Raw genomic sequence first — 27,409 nt, 5'->3', positions numbered from 1 at the left:
GAGACCAAAAAAAAATAGTTAAACGATGTGATCATTAGAAAAAGATGCTGTTGACTAAGTCATGGTCGATTACATTGACTAATCGCAGCAGCACTTGTGTAAGTCTTTAATTCTCCATCTTAGATGTTCACTTAAAGGCCTACTGAAACCCACCCACTACTACCCACCACGCAGTCTGATAGTTTATATATCAATGATGAAATATCAACATTGCAACACATGCCAATACGGCCTTTTTAGTTTACTAAATTGCAATTTAAAATTTTCTTGGGAGTTTCGTCTTGAAAACGTTGTGTAATGATGACGTGTACGCAAGATGTCACAGGTTTTTAGGAAGTATGAGCGCTGCACACACACACAGCTAAAGGTCGTCTGCTTTAATCGCATAATTACACAGTATTTTGGAGATCTGTGTTGCTGAATCTTTTGCAATTTGTTCAATTAATATTGGATAAGTCAAAGTAGTAAGATGGAGTTGGGAAGCTTTAGCCTTTAGCCATACGAACACACGGTGATTCCTTGCATAAAATTCCTGGAGGTGAAACTTTACTATGGATCAGAGCGCGGTCAAGCGAACATGAAACACGACGGAATGTCAACCAGCAGGTTTCGGTGAGAAAATTCTGGTTAAAAAGTCGCTTCTTACTGGAGATCAGCTGAGCTTGTGCCGTCCATAAAGCTGCCGTCGTCTCCCCTGAGACATTGGCGTCAAGACACCCGTGGAGACACACCTCCAACTATCAGGTGCTATTTAACTCACTAAAACATTAGCAACACAATAGAAAGATAAGGGATTTCCCAGAATTATCCTAGTAAATGTGTCTAAAAACATCTGAATCCGTCCCAATGCAATCGCTTTTTTTTTTTTTTCAACTTGTGTTTTTTTTCTAGTCCGTCGCTATCAATATCCTCAAACACGAATCTTTCATCTCTGCTCAAATTAATGGGGAAGTTGTCGTTTTCTCGGTCCGAATAGCACTTTTTGTTGGAGGCTCCCATTAAAATCAATGTGATATGTGAGGAGACCCCACACTTGTGATGTCATCGTCTGCGACTTCCGGTAGAGGCAGGGCTTTTCTCTTAGCACCGAAAGTTGCGAACTTAATCGTGGATGTTCTCTACTAAATCCTTTCAGCAAAAATATGGCAATATCGCGAAATGATCAAGTATGACACATAGAATAAACCTGTTATCCCCGTTTGAATAAGAAAATCTAATTTCAGTAGGCCTTTAAACTTTCACACTGTTCCAAGTATTAGTTCAGTTTGATCCAATGAGTGCAGTCATACAAATAATTGTTTGCTGGCGCAGAGAAACTGTCAGCTGCAGTCAATCACAATCACTATCAGGAAGTTATTAGGGCTTGGCTTTGTCAGGTTGACGCTCTGGAACCATCAGCACCACTGATTAAAAGATTCTGGCGAATGCTTAAATTTGACTCTGTGTGAGTGAGAAAACATTTAAGCGGCCCGCAAAACTATTTTAAAAACAACACAAGAAAATAAGTGCTTAGGAAAGTTTAAGAAGTGCAAATGGAAGCGTGTTACATTAGAAGGTAGGCAGATGTTAACAAGAAATTAACAAATAGATGAGAGAAAGGAGAATATAACAACCGTTGCTGTCGAGCGATTGCTGCCAGACATACAGTGGGGCAAAAAAGTATTTAGTCAGGCACCGATTGTGCAAGTTCTCCCACTTAAAATGATGACAGAGGTCTGTAATTTTCATCATAGGTAGACTTCAACTGTGAGAGACAGAATGTGAAAAAAAAAAAAAAAAGTTATATTTTGGTTTCATCTGACCACATGACATTCTCGCAATCCTCTGTTGTATCATCCATGTATCCATTTTGGTATAAACTCAACTTGTTGTGTTTGGAAGAAGAAGAATACTGAGTTGCATCCCAAGAACACCATGCCTACTGTGAAGCTTGGGGCTGTTTTTCTGCTAAGGGGACAGGACACTTGATCCGTGATAAGGACAGAATGAATGGGGCCATTTTGAGCCAAAACCTCCTTCCATCAATGAGCTTTGAATTGTTGACCAAATACTTATTTTCCACCATAATTTACAAATAAATTATTTAAAATTCCTACAATGTGAATTCCTGGATTTTTTTTCATATTCTGTCTGTCACAATTAAAGTGTACCTATGATGAAAATTACAGACCAGAAATACAGATCAATCAAACAATCAGTGTAGTGTCAGGATATGATCGATACTGGAGTAATTAGGTCAATGTTTTTATTTTCCTCCAAATCTTTTTTTTTCTACCATTTTTTTTCATGTTCAGAGAATAATTCCCTGGACATAGGAGGACTTTAAAGGGGAACATTATCACAATTTCAAAAGGGTTAAAAACAATAAAAATCAGTTCCCAGTGGCTTGTTGTATTTTTTGAAGTTTTTTTCAAAATTTTACCGGTCTCGGAATATCCCTAAAAAAAAAAAAAAACTTTAAAGTGCTTGATTTTCGCTATTTGCGGTGCGACTATCCATTTCCCTGTGACGTCCTACAGTGCTGCCAATGTAAACAAACAATGGCAAATAGCACAGCAAGATATAGCAACATTAGCTCGGATTCAGACTCGGATTTCAGCGGTTTAAGGGATTCAACAGATTACACATGTATTGAAGCAGATGGTTGGAGTATGAAAGTATTGAAGAAGAAACTGAAGCTATTGAGCGAATAGCTATTGATGCTATTCATAGCCAGAGCATGGTCGAATAGCTGCGTTAGCATCGACGGTAAAATGTGCGGACCAAACGATCAGGACTTTCGCATCTTGTGACACTGGAGCAACTTAAATTCGTCAAGTGGTAAGTGTTTTTTCCGCATTAAATGTGGGTGGAAGGAAACGTAATATAGTTGCAAATGCATCTACAGGTTATCCATACATCTCTGTGCCATGTCTGCTTTAGCCCCGCCGGTAAATAGCATGTTAGCATTGATTAGCATAGCATGTTAGCATCGATTAGCTGGCAGTCAACATCTACAAAACTCACCTTTGTGATTTCGTTGACTTTATCGTTGCAAATGCATCTGCAGGTTATCCATACATCTCTGTGCCATGTTTGCTTTAGCACCGCCGGTAAATAGCATATTAGCGTTGATTAGCATAGCATGTTAGCATCGATTAGCTGGCAGTCACGCCGTTGACTAAATATGTCTGATTAGCACATAAGTCAATATAAAAAAATTTCACCTTTGTGATTTCGTTGACTTTATCGTTGCAAATGCATCTGCAGGTTATCCATACATCTCTGTGTCATGTCTGTCATCGCCGGTAAAATGTGGAAACACTCCGGCACATTCAATGGGGGTCTGGCGGCAGACACTGTTGCATCTTCGGGCCAGTGGTGCAACTTGAATCCCTCCCTGTTAGTGTTGTTACACCCTCCCACAACACACCGACGAGGCATGATGTCTCCAAGGTTCCAAAAAATAGTTGAAAAAAATGAAAATAACAGAGCTGAGACCCAATGTTTACTATGTGTTGAAAATGAAAATTGCAGCTGTATTACCTCGGCGACGTCACATTCTGACGTCATCGCCTCCAGAGCCATAAACAGAAAGGCGTTTAATTTGCCAAAATTCACCCATTTAGAGTTCGGAAATCGGTTAAAAAAATATATGGTCTTTTTTCTGCAACATCAAGGATGGATGGATCAAGGTATATATTGACGCTTACATAGGTCTGGTGATATTGTTCCCCTTTAAGGGACAAACCAAATGATTTCCATGGGTAGTATATAGTAGTTTTTGCTTTTTTTTTAATAATTGTGTTTTATTGACACTATTTTGACCAAACAATTGAATGTACCAAAAGAAAGATAATTAATTAGTTTAAATGTTGTGTTGAAATTATTAACCTGTCAATAGCACTCACCATTGATAGATTTAAAAAATTACAGTTTAAACATGTGATTGATATCTGCTGATTTGACTCATGGATGATTTGTATTGGAATTGTCAGCACAAAATCCCAATCAGTACATCTCTATCTTTAACACATAAACAACAAGGTATGTGAACCTGTTTTATTAATAAGGTTTTAAAATTTAATAAAACTTTTGTGAAAATGAAGAGTACATTTTTGACCCAACCTCTTAAAAGGATGAAAACCAAGAATCTTTGGGAACCGGAATTAAATTGAGGAACCAGAATTGCAACCAGAATTGTCCAAATCCAATTACCCCACTCTTTTTAAGATGAATGTCGTTTAATCATTACACTATGGGAGAAAAACTGTGCATTTCAGTAATTAAAAAATTAATAAAACATTATTTTCGATGATGGTTGTTTGTAAACGTCTGACCGCAAATATATACTTAACAAACCTGAGTAGCAGGAGTAAATGTCACTCAGCGATGTCTGCACTGAGATTTGAACGGAAAAACTGTCCTCAGATCTGACCTTTGAGTAGACAGACGTGATTAACTAATCCTCCAATCTGCTGCCCACATTTTAATTATATGTTATTAGTACATCAAAAATAAACCACAATGTACAGTTTTATGTCACCATGGTAACCAAATAGGTGTGTACATTACGTTATAGTGTCATACTTTACCCCTCTAATCCGCTTATGTGCTCTCGCTAACAAATTTAGATTTCTCCCACCAGGACATCCCTCATCCATCTGTCAGCCTACACGTCTCCTTGCTGAGTTGGGGATGTGTGAATACCACACTCCATCAAGCATGTCAGCATGGATATTATACTTCAGACAGCTCCACAAGACCTCTCTCCGTTACCTTCCCATCAAACCCCAAATTAACCGAAATGATCATTCTGGATGTCCACATTTATTTCTGATAATATCATGAAAAATGTAATTGGACCTTTACTTATCAGATATTTGACTGCTTATAAAGCCAATAACTCAACATCGGAAACGTTTACATTCCTCCCTATCGTAATGCAAATGATTGACAGCGCTGACTGAGGATAAGTGCTTTAATTGCTTTTATAAATGTGTTACTGTTATATTTTTATGTTGATGGTCGTATCTTTTTGTCCCTCTTCTAGGCTTATTCTGTCTATGACGAGGAAATTGGTTATTGCCAAGGTCAGTCATTCCTTGCTGCGGTTCTGCTGCTGCATGTAAGTACTCATTTAATGCATTCAACTATCACTAATATTTTGATATTACCTGGGAAAAAATGTTGCACGATGATATGATTGATTAACTTCTGCATCATTAGCATGTACAAATATGAAATGCAGGTAATTTGTAGTTAATACTAGTTATCAGGTTGATGTTTCAAAAATAGCCGAATACAAAACATTTTTTTTTTTAGAATTTGTAGTTTTATTTAATAATTTTGTTACATTGTTGTCTAATTTTTTTTGAACTCATTTAATGCATTTACTATCACTAATATTATAATACTACTTGACTGTTTTCTACATTATCAGCATGGACGAATATAAAACACTTTTGTTATTTTTATTAAAAATTTCAATCCATCTATCTATTTTCTAATGTTTGCACCTTTCGGGGGTGCTGGTGGTGCTGGAGCCTATCCCAGCTGCAATGTGTTTTATTATTTTCATTTTATTGTATTGTTATATATGTTTTTATAATTCGGTTGGTAGAGCGGCCGTGCCAGCAACTTGAGGGTTGCAGGTTCGATTCCTGCTTTCGTCATCCTAGTCACTTCCTTTGTGTCCTTGGGCAAGATACTTTACCCACCTGCTCCAAGTGCCACCCACACTGGTTTTAATGTAACTTAAATATTGGGTTTCACTATGTAAAGCACTTTGAGTCACCAGAGAAAAAAGCGCTATATAAATATAATTCACACTTTATTTATTGTTTACTAGTAAAAAAAAATGTATGGAAGGATGTAGGGTTATCAGGTTGACATGAGCCAGAACTAGCCCAATATAAAACATTTGTTTTAAAAGGAAACCGGAATTTTTTGGGATGTTTGCCTATAAATCAGAATCCTTATAAGAGACAAGAATACATGTTTATTTTTAATGCGGTCTAACTTTTACATAAAAGTCCGCTTACAATGGCGCCAATGGGAGCCATGAAGTCATTGCGTCTATTGTGTTTATTCAATAAACAATCCAAAAAACACCAAAAAGACTCCATTTAAATTTTGTGACCTGAAATTAAAGCAAGTTGTCCGGTTCAAACACAGAACCTGACAACTTGCTTTAATTTCAGGTCACAAAACAGAGACAGCATTCCATTTAGGTCATGAGGAGAGCGCATGTGTGCCTGCACCCTTTTACATGGCTGAAGCTGTTTCTGAGGGGAGGGGGGTCATAAACAGCTGCCGCACTCGGTCAGAAACAGTTTAAAGAAAATGTGCCTGGAGCGGTGTCAGGTTCTGCTCCCTCTCTGCTTTGTAGATTTCTGGTCATGACAAGGTCTTTCCTGTGGCTGTACAATAGATCAGGTTAACCGACACCTCCTCGTCGCATCCCATCGCACACAGTGGAGTTTTACAAGCCTTTTGCTTGATAAGAACAAAGACAGCTTTTGTCTTCTCGCAGGGCAGCCTGAACTCATAGGAAAACAAGTTGTGTGATAACTTATATACAATTATTCTGACACAAGTATTAGCAATATTGCTGTTATAAGCGCTAACGTTAAGGACCTACATTTAGAGGTGCATTGATCAGAGAGAGGTAACTTCCTTGTGCCTCTGTTTTGACATCATCAGCTGGGGAGCTGCTTTCTCGCCTCCGAGCTCCATCCGTCCATCAATTTTCTACCGCTCGTCCCTCTCAGGATCACGGAAGACGCTGGAGCCTATCCCAGCTGAAAGTTAATTCTAGATTATAAATCATGCCTTTCTCCTTGATAGTAAAATGATGTGGACATAAACTGAGAAGTTGGTAAACTTAGACAGCCAACTTAGACCCGGAGATGGCAAGAAAGAAACGCAAAAGACTGGTTTGCACCCACACTTTTTTTTTTTTATAGCCCTTTGCGAGGATCATGCGTGAATCATTCTTCATCCAACCAGGAATATATCAACATCCTAACAGTCGGCATCCCAGTGAGAGCGGACATTGTACAGAAAAGGATGTTAAATTATGTTTGTTGACTCTCATAATGAGTTGTAGTTGAAAGAAAAAATTAACGTTGTGATGCGTCCATAGTGTGTATATAAAATGTTAAGTAAAATGTTTGGATGTTTTTTAAGCACTTTCTAGGTAGATTAAAGCGACTCCCATAGGCTCTATTGTCAGCAGACTTTTTCTCGCGTTTATTTATTTGTTAGAATCTTTTAAAAAAGAAAATCATATGTGTGCTTGTCTTACATAGGGATTATGAATGATAGGCAGTTTCCCTTAAAGTATTATTTTTAATATGATTTTTATTTTTTTTAATTATTTGTAGTACATAATTTTTTGTTTATATTTTTTGGACTCATTCAATACATTTAATTGTCACTGACATTGTATTATTACTTGCGAAATTGTTGCATGATATGATTTTTTTCTACATCAACAGCTTGGACAAATATAAACCGTTTTATTTTTAATGATTTAGTTATTTAAATTTTGTTGTTTGTAACATATACATTTTAATATTAAACATTGTGTTTTATTTATTTAGTATATAATGGTTATTAGGTTGACATGGGTAAAAATTAACCCAATATAAAAACATATAAATTCTAAATGTTTTTAAATATTTTTATTATTTGTAAAATGTTTTTTAAAAAATTTTAGTTTAATTTGATTTAGTTTTATTCATGTATGTTGATATATTATGTCAATGCAAAACTTGTTTATCATTTGTGTTATTTATGTATTTAAATAAAGTGTACTTTTATTTTATTGTTATTAATGTATACATTTTTATAGTTTTATTAATTTATTTATTTTTTTCTTCAAACATATTATGTTTTTTGTTTTAAATTTATGTGAATTACCAGGTTGACATGGGTCAAAAATAGCCCAATATAAAACGTACTACAAGGTATTTTTTTTTCAATAATGTTTACTTTTTTATCATTTGTAAAATATACATTTTTTTCATCTTTGTTATTCATGTGTGTTGATGTATTATTTCATTATAAAACTATATCATATATATTTATTTATTTTTTGTTTTTGTTTATGTGGATTACCAGTTTGACATGGGTCAAAAATAGCCCATCAGTCCTACTAAACATAGACACTTAAGTCGACTGAGTAGATTATATCTATTTTTATTTCATGTCAACTCCAAAAAAAGATAGTTCAGTTGCTTCTTACAGTTATTTAGAATTAGGTAAATCCAGAAACTATACTCCATCATGTGACTACACATAATCTACGGAAATGATATTGACTCATTTACTTGTAGTTGAAGAAACTTTACTTTATTGAAATATTACTTCATTTCTTTATTTATTTACTTGACTTTATTGTTGGTTTGGGGAGTCTTAAGAAAATTGCTTTGCCTACTGTTGGAATGAGGACAAATTGATTGCAAACATTTGAATGCAAACCAAAAGTATGAAAAGAAGGAGCACAAGTCTTTCATTTATGAAGGTTACTGACACACACTCAAGAATGTGTACACCCACACTGTTGCTTTCTCAGTGTATTTCTTCAATTAAAAAACATCATTTTACACAAGGTAAGCAGCTGAAAACACACAGAGGAGTAGTTCCCTGCATGTCAGTTTTAGACGGATGGAAAAGGAATGGTGGTAAAAGAGAAGAAAGAGTGATGGAAGGGTCGAGAGTTCATCATTATGACGCGGTCTGAGGAGAGCCAGTTGAACAAAAAGTGGAGACGATGTCATGATTGTGCGCTATAAGTAGAGAGTCTGTGGGTAGGGAGGACAGGGAATACATGTGAAAAAATAGACATGAGCAGCAAAATGTGAGGAAGTTATGAGAAAGAGGATTTCCAAGCAAACAGTCATACAGCATCGGTGAGGGGAGAGTTTGTGTAGACGACAGAGGCAGGCAGGTTAAAGAGAAGGAGGAAGCTGAAGGGAGAGGTTACAGAGGAGATGTCAGGAATATTAATAGGAGCTCAGGTTCACCTGCAGGAGCACATTCAGCCCCAAACACACTGTCACTGATTAAATGCCACCTCATGGCCTGTGTGTGTAGGTGTGACTGTACGTGTGTGTGCATTTTCAGGAGTGAGAAGAAACCAACCTTCATGGCACACATAACACTCCCCACACATACAGTAGATACATTGACACATACTATCATTCACTCACTGGTTTTGATGCAAGAGGTGATGTAATGGAACATGTAATACACAAATATGTGTGCTTTTCTATTGTCTTTAAAACGTGCATGACAAAGGTTTAGCTTTTTTTTTTTTCTAAAGTTATTGTTCTTTTTGTTTCAGATGCCTGAAGAACAGGCCTTTTGCGTGTTGGTGAAAATCATGTTTCAGTATGGCCTTAGAGCTCTATACAAGAACAACTTTGAGGATCTTCATTGCAAGTTCTTTCAGCTTGAGAAGCTCATGCAGGTATGTTTTTACCACCGAGTTTCAAATGGCGAGACCGTGTAAATGATCCATCATATATCAATGAAGACCCTGACTTGGCTGACTGATAGGTACAGTGTACTTCTATATGACAATGGTTGGACTTGTCTTTCACATACAACACTAAGAAAATAATGAAATAAAATCAAACAATGTATCGTGCTTGGGAATACAATGAATTGTTTAATAATCAGTCATTTCTTTACATAATTAAACTTTTTTATTTACCTGTTATAAATGTTTATCTGCGTCCCTACACCTGCACGTCTAGTAAAAACATATTTGTTCTATGCTTATAATGATCAGTTTTCTGGCCAAGAGCTAAAGCTTTTATAGTACACTTCAAAATTATTTATTGTCACTGTCAACATTGTCACCAAAATTCACTGTGAAAATTTGTTTTAGCAACTCTCCAAGACCTCAACTGTCCGAGAGAACAAACAGTAACAGTGTAACAATGAATAAAAACACTAAGTTTAACCGTTTAGGTATCGTTAAATATGTTAGTTGTATTGCAATATGGGGGTGTGTGTGCACGTATTTGCACATGCGCTGCGGGGAAAACATGGCCCTTGACTTTAACAAGTATTTTAAACAAAGTTCTTCTTTAATTAACACATTAGAATGGTATGGCCTCACATTGTTGGTCTTCAACTGAGTGAGAAGCTATTTAACCAACAGGGAGTAAGAAATATGTGAAGATAGTTGAAAACATGTCTACAGCGCTAAATATAGCTTGAGGTGTGCCCCAGGTAGGGCTGGGCGATATTGCCTTTTTTTAATATCGCAATATTTTTAGGCCATATCGCGATATACGATATATATTACGATATTTTGCCTTGGCCTTGAATGAACACTTGATGCATATAATCACAGCAGTATGATGATTCTATGTGTCTACATTAAAACATTATCCTTCATACTGCATTAATATATGTTACTTTTAAACTTTCATGCAGAGGGAAATCACAACTAAGTCAATTGACCAAAACTGTATTTATTAAAGTTATTAAGCAATGGCACAAACATTCAAGTCATTTCCAAAACATAAAGTGCAAGATTGTCAGAGACATTTTAAGTGTCAAATAAAAATGAGCTGCATAATTGGAAATCAAATAGTATTCGTCCTTCACTATGTGGTAGGTTACTAAGGTTATGAAATTCTCTTCATTCTCTAGCGAGTGACTTTTCAAATGATGCTACATATTAGCAGTCATGCTACTTTTTATGGCAACACTTTTTCCCCCTACACTTGACAAATTACGGTTCTCTGTTCGACATATTCCCACTTGAAGCCGAACCACCGCCAGACGATGGAAACCCTGCTGTTTTTATTGGGAATTAAGTCTTCCTTCATTTATTACCATATCCGCATCTTCTTTCTCTCGTTCGTACGGCTACGTTTGCAGCTATCGTAGCCCGGTATGCTACTTCTCTCCTCTGCGAGGGCGGACACGTATGTGACGTATGACGTGACAGTTTGTGATGTATGCAAGAATGTGCGCCTGCTTGTCTGTGAGAGGGAAAGACAGGAAAGAGTGAGAAAAGCCTGAAGTGTACGCCCGCAGCTTAAAGCAACTGCGTGAGAACGTATACTCGAATATTACGATATAGTCATTTTCTATATCGCACAGAGACAAACCCGCGATATATCGTATATATCGATATATCGCCCAGCCCTAGCCCCAGGGATTAACACCGGGACCAAAATTGTTCAATGCATACATAAACAGCATTTGTAAAGTTACAAAATGCAGAGAAGCTCATCCAAATAACAGCATAAATGAACAAATTAAGGAATGCTTTGACGTTGCTTCGAGTCTCAGTAAAACTAAAAAAAATGTGACTAACCGTAGAAGAGAAAGTCAAACACAAATACAAATAGAGTACATATTCCATCCATCCATTTTCTACCGCTTGTCCCATTCAGGGTCGCGGGGGATCGCTGTAGCCTATCTCAGCTGCATATTGACAGAGTAAAATAAATCAGATTTGTACGTGTAGTAATAGATGATACAATGAATTGAAAATATACAACATAAGGTAGCGATAAACATATCAATAATGAACGTTGCTAAATATGTTCTGGACCAAAAATCACTCTATATTCTCTAATGCTCGCTACAGTAGTGTTACCATATCTGAGTTAGTGTGTAGAAATATGGGGAAATAACTACAAAAGTACACTTTTCTCACTAACTGTGTTACAAAAGAAGTCAGAATAATACATAATGTCGGTTTTCGAGGATATTCAAACCCCTTTTTTATTGAATTAAATATATTACAATTTAGTGATTTGGTGCATCCATCCATCCATCCATCCATCCATCCATCATCTTCCGCTTATCCGAGGTTGGGTCGCGGGGGCAACAGCCTAAGCAGGGAAACCCAGACTTCCCTCTCCCCAGCCACTTCGTCTAGCTCTTCCCGGGGGATCCCGAGGTGTTCCCAGGCCAGCCGGGAGACATAGTCTTCCCAACGTGTCCTGGGTCTTCCCCGTGGCCTCCTAACGGTTGGACGTGCCCTAAACACCTCCCTAGGGAGGCGTTCGGGTGGCATCCTGACCAGATGCCCGAACCACCTCATCTGGCTCCTCTCGATGTGGAGGAGCAGCGGCTTTACTCTGAGTTCCGCCCGGATGACAGAGCTTCTCACCCTATCTCTAAGGGAGAGCCCCGCCACCCGGCGGAGGAAACTCATTTCGGCCGCTTGTACCCGTGATCTTATCCTTTCGGTCATGACCCAAAGCTCATGACCATAGGTGAGGATCGGAACGTAGATCGACCGGTAAATTGAGAGCTTTGCCTTCCGGCTCAGCTCCTTCTTCACCACAACGGATCGATACAACGTCCGCATTACTGAAGACGCCGCACAGATCCGCCTGTCGATCTCACAATCCACTCTTCCCTCACTCCTGAACAAGACTCCTAGGTACTTGAACTCCTCCACTTGGGGCAGGGTTTCCTCCCCAACCCGGAGATGGCATTCCACCCTTTTCCGGGCGAGAACCATGGACTCGGACTTGGAGGTGCTGATTCTCATTCCGATGCTGATTTGGTGCATTTGCAAGACAATTATGCTAAAATTATGCACAAAGCAAACTATAACCTGCAATTCAAGAATGCACAGCAATTTTTCTCAACAAAAGAGAATAAATTACCTCAGCTCAGCTAAAATTGATTCTAATTACAACTCACTCTAAGCGGCCTTAAGTTAAACTTAAAACATTTGTAACGCATGTACAACACTCAAAACATTTAGCATATCGGATTTTGATTTATTGGCCAAGTATAGTACGTGAAATTAAATCAAGGAATAGATTGGGGCAAGCAAATAAGTCAAACAATGTACTAATATGATCCAGTTTAAGAAAACTTTTCCAAGTGTTTTTATAAAGTATAAAGATGACAAAAAACACTAATAAACATCTTGAACCTTATTGAAAAAAATGTGAATCTTATTCATCTCTTTCATCACAATTTACTTAACTATGTATGTATGAAAACTGTATTTATTATCTATTTATCTTTTTATTTACTCACTCATTTAGTTATGTATTTATCTATATGTTTGTGTTACAGCTTGAGTACAGGAAGTGAACAAACAAATGTGTTAGTAATTGCTAGGAAACGGAAAAGGGGCAAGATTTAATCAACTCTTCTTCTTCCTGCTCCTTTTCGGACATGTTGTAATGAGAAGCTGGATCTGTGTGATGTACCATGTTGTAATTGTATACATGTCTGAAATGTACTAAATTCCATAACCATATTTTTGTATCTATGCCTTCTATAGGAACAGCTACCCGATCTATGGTCCCATTTCCAGGACCTGAACTTGGAGGCACACATGTATGCCTCCCAGTGGTTCCTCACTCTCTTCACGGCCAAGTTCCCCCTGTGCATGGTTTTTCACATCACCGACTTGCTGCTCTGTGAGGTACAGTTGACAGCACTGCACTGTAATATAATGCAAGTCCTAGGAGAGGTTCAAGGGATGGTTGGGTTTTTTTGAAGGTGAACAGAAAGTGGAAAGGCAGAAAACACTCAATAAAGGTTACGGTAGATTGGGCTGAGGTTAGTGTGTGTAGTTGGTATAAATTACTAACACAAAGGGATGAAAGAAAAAAGGACAGGAGGGATGGAGTTGGTTGGATCATACTCAGCAGGTGTCAATGGCCATAAGTAGAAGGCACAGCTACAGCACCATCAGTACTAATCCATATTGTATGCACTTTGCCCTTTGATTTAATCTCCCCTTGGTGTCTAATCAATAAAGATGCACATATAAGGCTTTTAGGTTGATAAGATCATAGACTTAAATACATTACAATTGCATACTCTTGTTCTGAAACTGATTTCTCGAAAGATTTGAAAGTCAATTGTTTGTTACTGGGCTGTTAATATTATTTTTGGTGTAGTCGTATCCTCCTGAGAACCAGCGTCCTCAGCATTGGACATTGTCTTTTGCATAACAGTACTATTTTTTTAACTCTGACCAAAGAAGTAGACCACAAACAAATGTCCACTGCAGAGGACGCTGGTTCTGAAGAAGATATACAAGTACATTTTTTTGTCTAGCCCGGCCATACGCATTCATATACACAGGTTAAGTAGTTGTGTCTAGCTCAATTCATCAGTGTGAGGGATCATAACAAACCCTTCCAATCACTCCTGATCCTCAACAGTTCTTTAATATTGCAGCTAATGCCTATAATTATTCATAGTGTCATCAAAGAGATTTAGATTACTGTTTCTCTCCAATGAGACACCTTATCTCACTTAATAAAAAGAAGCATCCCAGGGAATATTCCTTTTTATTTATGCATCCATCCATTTTCTACCGCTTATTCCCTTTGGTGTCCCAGGGGGCGCTGGTGCCTATCTGAGCTACAATCGGGCGGAAGGCGGCGTACCCCATGGACAAGTCGCCACCTCATCGCAGTCCTTTTTATTTATTTGTGTGTTTATTTTTAAATGGCAACTTTTTTTTAAACATTTGTTAATTGGGTTTTAGACTCATATAGTTGACAGGAATTGCCAAACATGCATCAAATGCTGTTTAGATAAATACAATAAAATATATAATTAAATAAATGTAAGATAAACGACGATGCATTCTTGAATGGCCATAGAGAGAGATAACAACCCACAAGCACAGAAAAGGCTCATCAACCACCCACATTTCAATTGTCATTCAATCAGGGTTAATTCGGAGATCAGTTCCTCCTACATATCTCAGAAAGACACCCCACAGTTCTTGAAACTTTGCAGAACAACCAGCATAATCCTTTCAAATTTGAGAAAATAAAAACATCTTTAATCCAGCGGGTGTGGCAAGGAGGCGCTGCTGCCTTCCAATTTAACACAGTGAGGCTTCTAGCCAACAAAATAGTAAATGGTACAAGATTTTCTGAGGATTTGTTAAGGGTAGATGATTTGGGTGCCTTCCAAAATAGTCCACTTAAAGGATTTGGGTCAATCCTTCCTCCAGTGATCACAGACAAAGTGTTAAAAATGTTTGTCCAATAGCTTGGATATTCTTTTTTGGTGACAATTTTACTCTCACCTTGTTTTACGATATAGGTGGGTTGCGTTCCTCATGTTATAAAATACTTTTTTCCTGGTAGTCAATTTTAACACATTAAAACGATGAATTACAGGAACACTGTAATTTCCATCAAATCAAATTTGCTTGTTTTGACTGTCAAAATAAACGTAAATTTATGTCTATTTTCAACTCTGATAATATACTTTAGCGGTGTCCCGATCCGATATTTATATTGAATATTGGTCCGGTCTCAGCAAAAAAAAAATATCGGTGGCTTCCTCCGACCTCCAAAGACATGTACCTGGGGATAGGTTGATTGGCAACACTAAATTGAACCTAGTGTGTGAATGTGAGTGTGAATGTTGTCTGTCTATCTGTGTTGGCCCTGTGATGAGGTGGCGACTTGTCCAGGGTGTAACCCGCCTACCGCCTGAATGCAGCTTGGATAGGCTCCAGCATCCCCCGCGACCCGCAAAGGGACAAACAGTAGAAAATGGATGGGTATTTGCTTGCATGTAAAATGTCCAATTTATAAACACATCATGTTGGTCTTTTCTTGTATTTTAGTCAAGTTATATGCAAAAGTCAAACATGGTAGGCTATATATGCTTCTAGGAGCTTGCAGCTACACAACAGCCAAGAACACAAGCTAGACATACAAGTGTCCTTAATTGAACAATGTTGGAGTCTAAAACATTACATATGTCAATATAAACAAGTATGAAATAATTATAGTTCAATATTACTTACAGATATAACATTTCCAAGGCAGAAGCGCGTTAGAAAATATTTAGTAACAAATCTGTCCGCATCATTCAATTTATTGCGGGGTAAGCTTAATGAATTATTGTGATTGCTAGGTGTCGCAAAAGAACAATTACCACTTAAATTAAACTTAAAGACAGCATAAGTCCATTTCATCCATCCATTTTCTACCGCTTGTCCCTTTTGGTGTCACGGGGGGCGCTGGTGCCTATCTCAGCTACAATCGGGCGGAAGGCGGTGTACACCCTGGACAAGTCGCCACCTCATCGCAGGGCCACACAGATAGACAGACAACATTCACACTCACACAGTAGGGCCAATTTAGTGTTAAATAAATGATAAATGGGTTGTACTATAGCGCTTTTCTACCTTCAAGGTACTCAAAGCGCTTTGACACTACTTCCACATTTACACATTCACACACACATTCACACACTGATGGAGGGAGCTGCCATGCAAGGCGCTAACAAGCACCCATCAGGAGCAAGGGTGAAGTCTCTTACTCAGGACACAACGGACGTGACGAGTTGGGATACTATGTGGGGATTGAACCAGCGTCCCTCGGGTTGCGCACGGCCACTCTTCCACTGCGCCACGCCGTCTCAAAATGGTACTGACAGACAACATTCACACTCACATTCACACACTAGGTCCATTTTAGTGTTGCCAATCAACCTATCCCCAGGTGCATGTCTTTGGAAGTGGGAGGAAGCCGGAGTACCCGGAGGGAACCCACACATTCACGGGGAGGACATGCAAACTCCACACAGAAAGATCCGAGCCTGGGATTAAACCCAGGACTACTCAGTACCTTCGTATTGTGAGGCAGACGCACTAACCCCTCTGCCACCGTGAAGCATGTATGCTGCCAAATAGCATGTTGACAATAATCACATTACAAATATTCAACAAAGGAATGTAATTGATGCACTCATCAAATATACATTTTACAGTTAATCTGATTGTGCACGTATACATTGTATTTATTGGCATGATTGTGTGGAATGACCCAGAAGTACACACCAATATGAATTTTTTTGGTTTGTGAAAATTTCAAAACGTCATTATGTATACTTTGCTCCAAAGTGCCCGTGCATTCTCTTGCCTGTCCTCTGCTTTGCTTTCAACCTACCTTCCCTATATTTTCCTATTCATTCTTCTTCTATTCCACCCTATTTCCTGCTCTCCCACGGGCCTCCTGCAGAACAATAAGAAGCTTCCCAGGTTTTTCTCAGCCAATGAGGCGCATGATAAGAATCTGTTCGTTAAACTTTCATTCTCATCTCCTGCTACTCTTGACAGCTGTTCTCCTCATGCATCATTTTCTCTACTTCTGTTCCTAACTGTGTTTTCATTCTCTCTATTTTTTGCTCAGTCACCACTGTTGGAAATAGTAACAACCTGCTCCAGGTTCAAACTGTTACCATCAAAAAACATTTACCAGCAAGACAGTAACAACTATATTGATATGATTTTAAAGGTAAAAGCAACATTTAAAACACGTCCTTGTGGCTTAGATCAGTGGTTCTCAACCATTTTTCAGTGATGTACCCCCTGTGAACATTTTTTAAAATTCAAGTACCCCCTAAGCAGAGCAGAGCATTTTTTGTTGAAAAAAAGAGATAAAGAAGTAAAATACATCACTATGTCATCAGTTTCTGATTTATTAAATTGTATAACAGTGCAAAATATTGCTCATTTGTAGTGGTCTTTCTTGAACTATTAGGGAAAAAAGATATAAAAATAACTAAAAACTTGTTGAAAAAGAAACAAGTGATTCAATTATAAATAAAGATTTCTACACATAGACTTTCTACACATCAACTTAAAAAGCACTCTTTGGGGATTGTAATAGAGATCCATCTGGATTCATGAACTTAATTCTAAACATTTCTTCACAAAAAAGAAATCTTTAACATCAATATTTATGGAACATGTCCACAAAAATCTAGCTGTCAACACTGAATTTTGCATACTTGCATTTCTTTTCACAGTTTATGAACTTACATTCATATTTTGTTGAAGTATTATTCAATAAATATATTTATAAAGGATTTTTGAATTGTTGCTATTTTTAGAATATTTAAAAAAAAATCTCACTTACCCCTTGTCATACCTTCAAGTACCCCCAGGGGTACGCGTACCCCCATTTGAGAACCACTAATATATGCAATGATGATGCTCAAAGAGGTTCATTATGTGTTCTTATGTATGTACTTTTTACATTTTACTGTAGTCAGACAATATGTTAGATAGACTTTATGTTATTTATGGTAAAAAAAAAATCCATCTGATACACCAACAATATTGTCTAACTATAAAAAAATGTGTAGGCAAAGAGATGGTAAATGGGTTATACTTGTATAGCGCTTTTCTACCTTCAAGGTACTCAAAGCGCTTTGACACGATTTCCACATTCACACACACATTCACACACTGATGGTAGGAGCTGCCATGCAAGGCCGTAACCATGACTCATCGGGAGCAGGGGTGAAGTGTCTTGCTCATGGGCACAACGGACGTGACGAGATTGGTTGAAGGTGGGGATCGAACCAGGAACCCTCAGGTTGCTGGCACAGCCACTCTCCCAACCGCGCCACGCCGTTCCCATGATGTAGCGTGACATTCTGCATTAAAGGCCTACTGAAATGAGATTTTCTTATTTAAACGGGGATAGCAGGTCCATTCTATGTGTCATACTTGATCATTTCGTGATATTGACATATTTTTGCTGAAAGGATTCAGGAAGGAACATCGACGATATAGTTCGCAACTTTTGGTCGCTAATAAAAAAGCCTTGCCTGTACCGGAAATAGCAGACGATGTGCGCTTGACGTCACGGGTTGTGGAGCTCCTCACATCCTCACATTGTTTACAATCATAGCCACCAGCAGCGAGAACAATTCGGTTGGAGAAAGCAACGATTTCCCCATTAATTTGAGCCAGGATGAAAGATTTGTGGATGAGGATAGTGAGAGTGAAGGACTATCCATCCATCCATCCATCCATCATCTTCCGCTTATCCGAGGTCGAGTCGCGGGGGCAACAGCCTAAGCAAGGAAACCCAGACTTCCCTCTCCCCAGCCACTTCGTCTAGCTCTTCCCGGGGTATCCCGAGGTGTTCCCAGGCCAGCCGGGAGACATAGTCTTCCCAACGTGTCCTGGGTCTTCCCCGTGGCCTCCTACCGGTTGGACGTGCCCTAAACACCTCCCTAGAGAGGCGTTCGGGTGGCATCCTGACCAGATGCCCGAACCACCTCATCTGGCTCCTCTCGATGTGAAGGAGCAGCGGCTTTACTTTGAGTCCCTCCCGGATGGCAGAGCTTCTCACCCTATCTCTAAGGGAGAGCCCCGCCACACGGCGGAGGAAACTCATTTCGGCCGCTTGTACCCGTGATCTTATCCTTTCGGTCATGACCCAAAGCTCATGACCATAGGTGAGGATGGGAACGTAGATCGACCGGTAAATTGAGAGCTTTGCCTTCTGGCTCAGCTCCTTCTTCACCACAACGGATCGGTACAACGTCCGCATTACTGAAGACGCCGCACCGATCTGCCTGTCGATCTCACGATCCACTCTTCCCTCACTCGTGAACAAGACTCCTAGGTACTTGAACTCCTCCACTTGGGGCAGGGTCTCCTCCCCAACCCGTAGATGGCACTCCACCCTTTTCCGGGCGAGAACCATGGACTCGGACTTGGAGGTGCTGATTCTCACTCCGGTCGCTTCACACTCGGCTGCGAACCGATCCAGCGAGAGCTGAAGATCCCGGTCAGATGAAGCCATCAGGACCACATCATCTGCAAAAAGCAGAGACCTAATCCTGCGGTTACCAAACCGGAACCCCTCAACGCCTTGACTGCGCCTAGAAATTCTGTCCATAAAAGTTATGAACAGAATCGGTGACAAAGGACAGCCTTGGCAGAGTCCAACCCTCACTGGAAATGTGTTCGACTTACTGCCGGCAATGCGGACCAAGCTCTGGCACTGATCGTACAGGGAACGGACCGCCACAATAAGACAGTCCGATACCCCATACTCTCTGAGCACTCCTCACAGGACTTCCCGAGGGACACGGTCGAATGCCTTCTCCAAGTCCACAAAGCACATGTAGACTGGTTGGGCAAACTCCCATGCACCCTCAAGAACCCTGCCGAGAGTATAGAGCTGGTCCACAGTTCCACGACCAGGACGAAAACCACACTGTTCCTCCTGAATCCGAGGTTCGACTATCCGACGTAGCCTCCTCTCCAGTACACCTGAATAAACCTTACCGGGAAGGCTGAGGAGTGTGATCCCACGATAGTTGGAACACACCCTCCGGTCCCCCTTCTTAAAGAGAGGAACCACCACCCCGGTCTGCCAATCCAGAGATACCGCCCCTGATGTCCACGCGATGCTGCAGAGTCTTGTCAACCAAGACAGCCCCACAGCATCCAGAGCCTTAAGGAACTCCGGGCGGATCTCGTCCACCCCTTGGGCCTTGCCACCGAGGTGCTTTTTAACTACCTCAGCGACCTCAGCCCCAGAAATAGGAGAGTCCACCACAGATTCCCCAGGCACTGCTTCCTCATAGGAAGACGTGTTGGTGGGATTGAGGAGGTCTTCGAAGTATTCCTTCCACCTATCCACAACATCCGCAGTTGAGGTCAGCAGAACACCATCCGCACCATACACGGTGTTGATAGTGCACTGCTTCCCCTTCCTGAGGCGGCGGACGGTGGTCCAGAATCGCTTCGAAGCCGTCCGGAAGTCGTTTTCCATGGCTTCCCCGAACTCCTCCCATGTCCGAGTTTTTGCCTCCGCGACCGCTTAAGCTGCACACCGCTTGGCCTGTCGGTACCTGTCAGAGTGAAGGACTAGAAGAAGAAAAAAAGGCGAGGGCAGTGGGAGCGATTCAGATATTAGACACATTTACTAGGATAATTCTGGAAAATCCATTATCTGCTTATTGTGTTACTAGTGTTTTAGTGAGATTATATGGTACCTGAAAGTCGGAGGGGTGTGGCCACGGGTGTGGTGACCGCCAGTGTCTCCGTTGGGAGGAGGTAAGAGAGTCCGCAGCTGCAGGAGGACGTAAGCTCTGTTCATGTCTATGGTAAGAGCCGACTTATTACCACAATTTTCTCACCAAACCTGCCGGTTGACATGTGGTCGGGAACCATGTTTGCTTGACCGCTCTGTTGCATCGTAAAGCTTCACCTTCAGGAATGTAAACAAGTAAACACGGACTCTGTTTGTGTTGCTAAAGGCAGCTGCAATACACCGCTTCCCACCTACATCTTTCTTCTTTGACTTCTCCATTATTAATTGAACAAATTGCAAAAGATTTAGCAACACAGATGTCCAGAATACTGTGTAATTATGCGATTAAAGCAGATTACTTATAGTTTGGATCGGGCTGGAAAAAATGTCCGCTACAATCCGAGACGTCACACGCACGCGTTATCATACCGACGTTTTCAACAGGCTTCTTTGCGTGAAATTTAAAATTGCAATTTACTAAGCTAAAAAGGCCGTATTGGCAAGTGTTGCAATGTTAAGATTTCATCATTGATATATAAACTATCAGACTGCGTGGTCGGTAGTAGTGGGTTTCAGTAGGCCTTTAAGGGTATTTTAACTATTTGCACAAATTTGGAGAACTATTTACCTGGTAGAACCTCAAGTTGTATGACCTAAGGGGTGTTTTATATATAGATGTTCCACTGTATTAATATTTTTCTTTAATAATTCATGTTATCTTCCGTGCCATCACAAGGTTTCTTTATACATTGTTAAGCCTTTGTTATTGCAGAAGGCTCGGGGGCAATTCATGCCCTTGAGTTGTTCAGTGGCATCCCTGCCGATTCCCCAGCAATGTCACATGATGCATGCTTTGTTACAGTCACAGCATACGGAAGGAAGCAACTTAGCCACCTGACTGACCTGGCTGCTATCCATTGAAAAATGTCTGCAAGTGTAAAATGCTTGAACTGGACACTTGACCAAATGACTTTAGACATTTCAGACTGCAAAAAGACTTTCGTTTTCATACCTAGCAACTTATTGAATGTGAAAATGTCAAACAGCTTTACATTTACTCAACATGGGCGGGGGGGGGGGGCGGGGGGGGTGTAGGAGAACACTGTATGGAAATAAGTTAGTTTGCAACATTTAATACATTACTGCTAAAAAAAATAGGGATATTTTTATTATGAGTGAAGCTAAAATGCTTAATTTAATATTCTGTTCATGGGGAACTGAACTTTTTCTGGAATTTTGCCTATCATTCACAGTCCTTATGTAAGACAAGAACACAAAGTTCTTTCTTTTTTTTATGCATTCTAATTTGTATTATACGGCAAGTACCAGGTGAAGAAAAACACGTGTGCTTGTCTTACATAAGGATTGTGAATGATAGACATCTTTCCAAGAAAATGTGCAGTTCCCCTTGAACTTGGTGCACAATTTGCTGTTCTCTGACAAAGAGTTGGTGTGTGTGATCTACAAAAGCAATTGATAACAGTACCTAGTGGTTAGCTCGGGTTCAAGCAATTTTCAGAGGCTAATGGCCAAAGAGCTAGGGGTTTCACCGAATCATTGGAAAAAATTACAAAAATGAAAACTGAATGCCTTTAATTAGAGTTTGATATATACTATATGTGTGTGTGCGTGTGTGCATACATATATATGTATATATATATATATACACATATGTATGTATATATGTATGTATGTATATGTATATATGCGAATGTACGTATATATTATGTGTGTGTATGTATGTATGTATGCATATATAAATGGATGTATGTATATATATATATATATATATATATATATATATATATATATATATACACATATATACAGTATATATGTGTATTTATATATGCATGTGTATATATGTACGCATATATATATATATATGTATACACATATACATGTACTTGTATACTGTATATACACATGTACCTTGCCATTGAGATCCGTGTTAGTTTAGACATGATCAGATTAAGTGCGCATCAAAAGCCTTTTTGTGAGTAGTGTCCACTTCCTTTACATTCCTCCACTAATCTGCCTTGTCCCTTTCCCAGTCTGTGATCACCACCTTCTTATGCCCCCTGTCCGTATAAAAATCTATTTCACTCCCAGACAAAACTCTTCAATCCTCACTCAGCACTGTAGCGCCATCTTAAGGCCTATGTGTGTACCAGTGTGTGAAGACAGAAACCCCCCCCTCCCTCCTGTTCTTTATTTTTAGTGAGGCCAGGATATTTTTAGCTCTGTGTTGCCATGTGGACTCATCACAGAGACCAAGGAGACGTGGGTGTTCCTGTGCAGAGCTGGCATCAGCTCAACGTTTTCTTCATCTGTCACATTCTACCCCAAACGTAATCCAATCCAGTTTCTTTTCCAGACTGCTGCACATAAAATAAACAATAGGAAGTAATTCAATTTAAAGCATTTTTGATAACATTAGATACAATAATAAAATCAATTATAAAATAAAATAAGATAATAAAAACAACAAAATAAGTAAAATCTAATCTATAGAATAGAATAAAACAAACAATATATCAACAATTCACTTCATAATCATATTGGTTTAGGATTGAATGTAACAACAAATTCGAATAGCAAGCAGTTTTTTTACTGATCTTTAACAGGTGGGTTGCGACCCAAAAGTGGGTCTGTTTTCTATTGCCTGGTAGAGATGTGAAGTTGGCAAACAAGTTTAATCTTTTCAACTGCCTTTTTTTTTTTATGATAAAAACCGATTTTCAGTTGCGAGTCATTTGTGAGTCGTTCTTAGTGAATTGGAACACTGAGCAGAATTTATTTAACTAAGACAAAGAGGCAATTTAAAGCCTATTTTAATTTTTAAGGTTTGTTGTTTGATAAAAGCGTGAACCAGTAGATATTTCTTTTACACGTTTTCAAATTTGAGAAGATATTGAATTTGGAGTTATCTGCGACCAAAGTGACAGTCAGCGGTATAGAAAATTAACCTGACTCTCGCCAGATCCTTGTAGTTCGCTGAGCTCCACACACAGATCTGGGACTTCTCCATGTATTTCAGAAGGCGGGGCCTTGTGAACAAATCATTGTATGTGATTGGATAAACCACTTTTACGTCATTTGAATGACGTGCTTCTTCAACCACTCACATCAAAATCAACCCGTGATGCTGATGACAGCGACACTGGGAAATCCAAAACAGAACAGCTGACATATTGGATAACAACAGAGCAAAAAGTTAGAGAACTTTTACTGAAACAACGCAGCAATGTCAGATTCGACAAAACCGTTGGAGTAGCAGAATCAATGTCAGCACACGACTCCTCGTTGCGTGCCGGCATTGTTGTTGAATCAAACAGTGGCTTCGGCTCTATGTCACATTTATGAAATCTCGTGATTGGTTCATTATAATTTGCTATCTTGAAGGAGTTTGCATTGCCTTCTTGCCCAGATCCTTGTGTGGAGCTCAGCGAACTACAAGGATCTGGCGAGAGTCAGGTAAATAGAAAATGGATGGATAGATGCATTCAGAGGTTTATCATCCACATTATTAGGAAATGAATACAATGTTATTGAGATATTTTACTTTGTATATGAGTTTCACATCTTTAGTTGAACTACTGCAATGAATGAACCTTTAAAAGCCGTATATGGAGATGTACCTGTCAGGAAGTTGCGTGTTGTAATTGGCAGGACTGCAGGCATACTTGCCAACCTGGGGGGGCGTGGTCGGGTGTGGGGCGGAGGCATGGTTGGGGCGGGGGGCGTGGTTAAGAGGGGAGGAGTATATTTACAGCCAATTCACCAACTCGAGTATTTCATATATATTACATATATATGAAATACTTGACTTTCAGTGAATTCTAGCTATATATATTTATTTTATTATATATATAAATAAAATAAATAGTTGAATTTCATACGGCACCTATCAAATACGTGGGCTTCAGGAATCGGAACAGACTTCCTCACTTGCCGTCAGGTGCGCAACACCACGTTAATCGTTGGCTAATCAAAAAGCAACCCCATGACGCTATAGCCAACATTCACCCGGAGATGGTAACAGACAACATCACTCTATTACAGACGTCGTCGCCATGGCTGTAGCTTCCTCGTTCTTCTGCTTGGTCTCCTTGTGTGTGCAGTTTTTTATTAAAATCTGTAGATGTTGTAATGTGATTGGGCAGGCAAGCTGTTTATATAACAAAAAAGCGGACGTGAAAACAGGCTGTCCCCACTCATGTCCGCATGGAGCTGGAGGGGGCGTGGCCTCCAGCTCCGGCTGAATTTCGGGAGATTTTCGGGAGAAAATTTCTTATGGGAGGTTTTCGGGTGAGGCGCTGAATTTTGGGAATCTCACGGAAAATCCGGGAGGGTTGGCAAGTATGACCGCAGGATGCAAAGAGAGGAAGTGACGTGCATGTAATAAGGAGGTTTAATGGAGAAAAAGACCCAAACGGCACACCATAAACCAGGGGTAGGGAACCTATGGCTCTAGAGCCAGATGTGGCTCTTTTGATGACTGCATCTGCCTTTCAGATAAATCTTAGCTGACATTGCTTAACATGATAAGTAATGAATAATTCCGCTGGTAATCACAGTTTTAAAAATAACGTTCAAATTATAAAACATTTTCATCCATTTTAATCCAACCATCCGTTTTCTATCGCACCTGTTCAAGATGTCGCATTAATGGTAAGAAGTATTATATTTATCATTGGTTAACTTTAGAATAACAATTTTATTAAAAAGAATAAGGGACTTATTATACTCTAAAAATGTTGGTCTTACTTAAAAATGCACCCATTTAGTTGTATTCAGTGTTAAAAAATATTATATGGCTCTCACGGAAATACATTTTAAAATATTTGGCTTTCATGGCTCTCTCAGCGAAAAAGGTTCCCGACCCCTGCCATAAACATTGGTCACAACAGACAAACAAACCAGTGTCGCAAGGAAGGAGACACTGACAGTTAAACCCCCGATTAGTGATCAGAGGCAGGTGAGTACCCTGATCAATAATCAAGAGGCAAGTTATAGAGAACATCACTCAGAAACAGTGGTGGTCACTGCAAGTCATAACTAAAACAGGAAGTGTAACACAGATAAGCATGCGAGCCAGGAAAAACACTAAACACGGGAAAACAACCCAAAAACTGTCAGGCAGATCATGACAGCACCTGTATATAAGTATTGGGTGTGTTGGATTACAATGTCCTCCGGTGCATTTCATAGTGAAGTAAAGTGAATTATATTTATATAGCGCTTTTCTCAAGTGACTCAAAGCGCTTTACATAGTGAAACCCAATATCTAAGTTACATTTAAACCAGTGTGGGTGGCACTGGGAGCAGGTGGGTAAAGTGTCTTGCCCAAGGACACAACGGCAGTGACTAGGATGGCGGAAGCGGGACTCGAACCTGCAACCCTCAAGTTGCTGGCACGGCCACTCTACCAACCGAGCTATACCGCGTTGACTATTATTAACTGAACTATTAAAGTCATGTTTTTTTTTTTTTTCCGATCATAAACCTACAAAAAAGTTTGCAAAGTTTAACTGTATGCGCTGTTTCTATTTTTTTTTCATTCACTCGATATCAAATGAAAATAATTGATACAGCATTAGAATTAATCATGAATGAAAAGGAGTAGAAATAAATGGTTCTTAAAACAAGGTATATTTTTAGGTTGTAATAACTTTCTCTTTTTACAAATGTGTTTTGAATGTTGTTTGGTATATATATTTTTTTTACATGCTTTGTACATCATTTTTTGAATATTGTGCTCTGCCAATTTCAACAAGTTTAGCTGTTTAAATAGTGGGTGTGTGGGTATACAGTACCATTAAGGAATTTAATTGAACCTCCCTCAAACTTTTAGGCTAACTAATCCGTCTTCTGACTGTTTTTTATCTGAGTTTGACAACATATTCTGTTATTTATTAAATGATCCTGTGTGTTTCAGGGTTTGAACATCATCTTCAATGTAGCCCTGGCCTTACTCAAGGTGAGTAGCTTAACTCATGAACTCACACATCCTCAATTTTAAACCAAAAAATACCAGTATCCAAAAAAACAACCAAACATAGTATCAATCAGTTATTGTTTTTCACTGTATTTAGGTTATGTAAACGTCCGTCCTTTCATTTCCTCTTGACTAATTACAATGGGGATTTACTAAAATGTACTCAAAAAGGTTTGACCATTTGAAAGCAACATTCTATCGTCAGATTCCCCAGGCACCGCTTCCTCAAAGGAAGACGTGTTGGTGGGATTGAGGAGATCTTTGAAGTATTCCTTCCACCGATCCACAACATCCGCAGTCGAAGTCAGCAGAACACCATCTGCACCATACACGGTGTTGATAGTGCACTGCTTCCCCTTCCTGTGGCGGCGTATGGTGGTCCAGAATCGCTTTGAAGCCGTCCGGAAGTCGTTTTCCATGGCTTCCCCGAACTCTTCCCATGTCCGAGTTTTTGCCTCCGCGACCGCTAAAGCTGCACACCGCTTGGCCCGTCGGTACCCGTCCACTGCCTCCGGAGTCCTATGAGCCAAAAGAACCCGATAGGACTCCTTCTTCAGCTTGACGGCATCCCTCACTGCTGGTGTCCACCAACGGG

General features: G+C 39.5%; 1 protein-coding gene across 1 annotated transcript in view; it reads left to right on the top strand.

The window, feature by feature from the left end:
* The window catches only part of rabgap1l (RAB GTPase activating protein 1-like), a 258,076-nt gene that overhangs the window by 174,347 nt on the left and 56,320 nt on the right, over positions 1 to 27,409 (top strand). Inside the window, exons 15-18 of the mRNA XM_061883477.1 lie at positions 5,033 to 5,107; positions 9,332 to 9,457; positions 13,268 to 13,411; positions 26,755 to 26,796. Of these exons, the coding sequence (XP_061739461.1) occupies positions 5,033 to 5,107; positions 9,332 to 9,457; positions 13,268 to 13,411; positions 26,755 to 26,796 (387 nt within the window). The remainder of the gene's footprint in view (positions 1 to 5,032; positions 5,108 to 9,331; positions 9,458 to 13,267; positions 13,412 to 26,754; positions 26,797 to 27,409) is intronic.

This window comes from Nerophis ophidion, linkage group LG22 (assembly GCF_033978795.1).
Source record: "Nerophis ophidion isolate RoL-2023_Sa linkage group LG22, RoL_Noph_v1.0, whole genome shotgun sequence".
Classification (NCBI taxonomy): domain Eukaryota; kingdom Metazoa; phylum Chordata; class Actinopteri; order Syngnathiformes; family Syngnathidae; genus Nerophis; species Nerophis ophidion.
The sequence above is the reverse complement of the archived record's forward strand: the minus strand, read 5'-3'. Positions and strand labels throughout refer to the sequence as shown.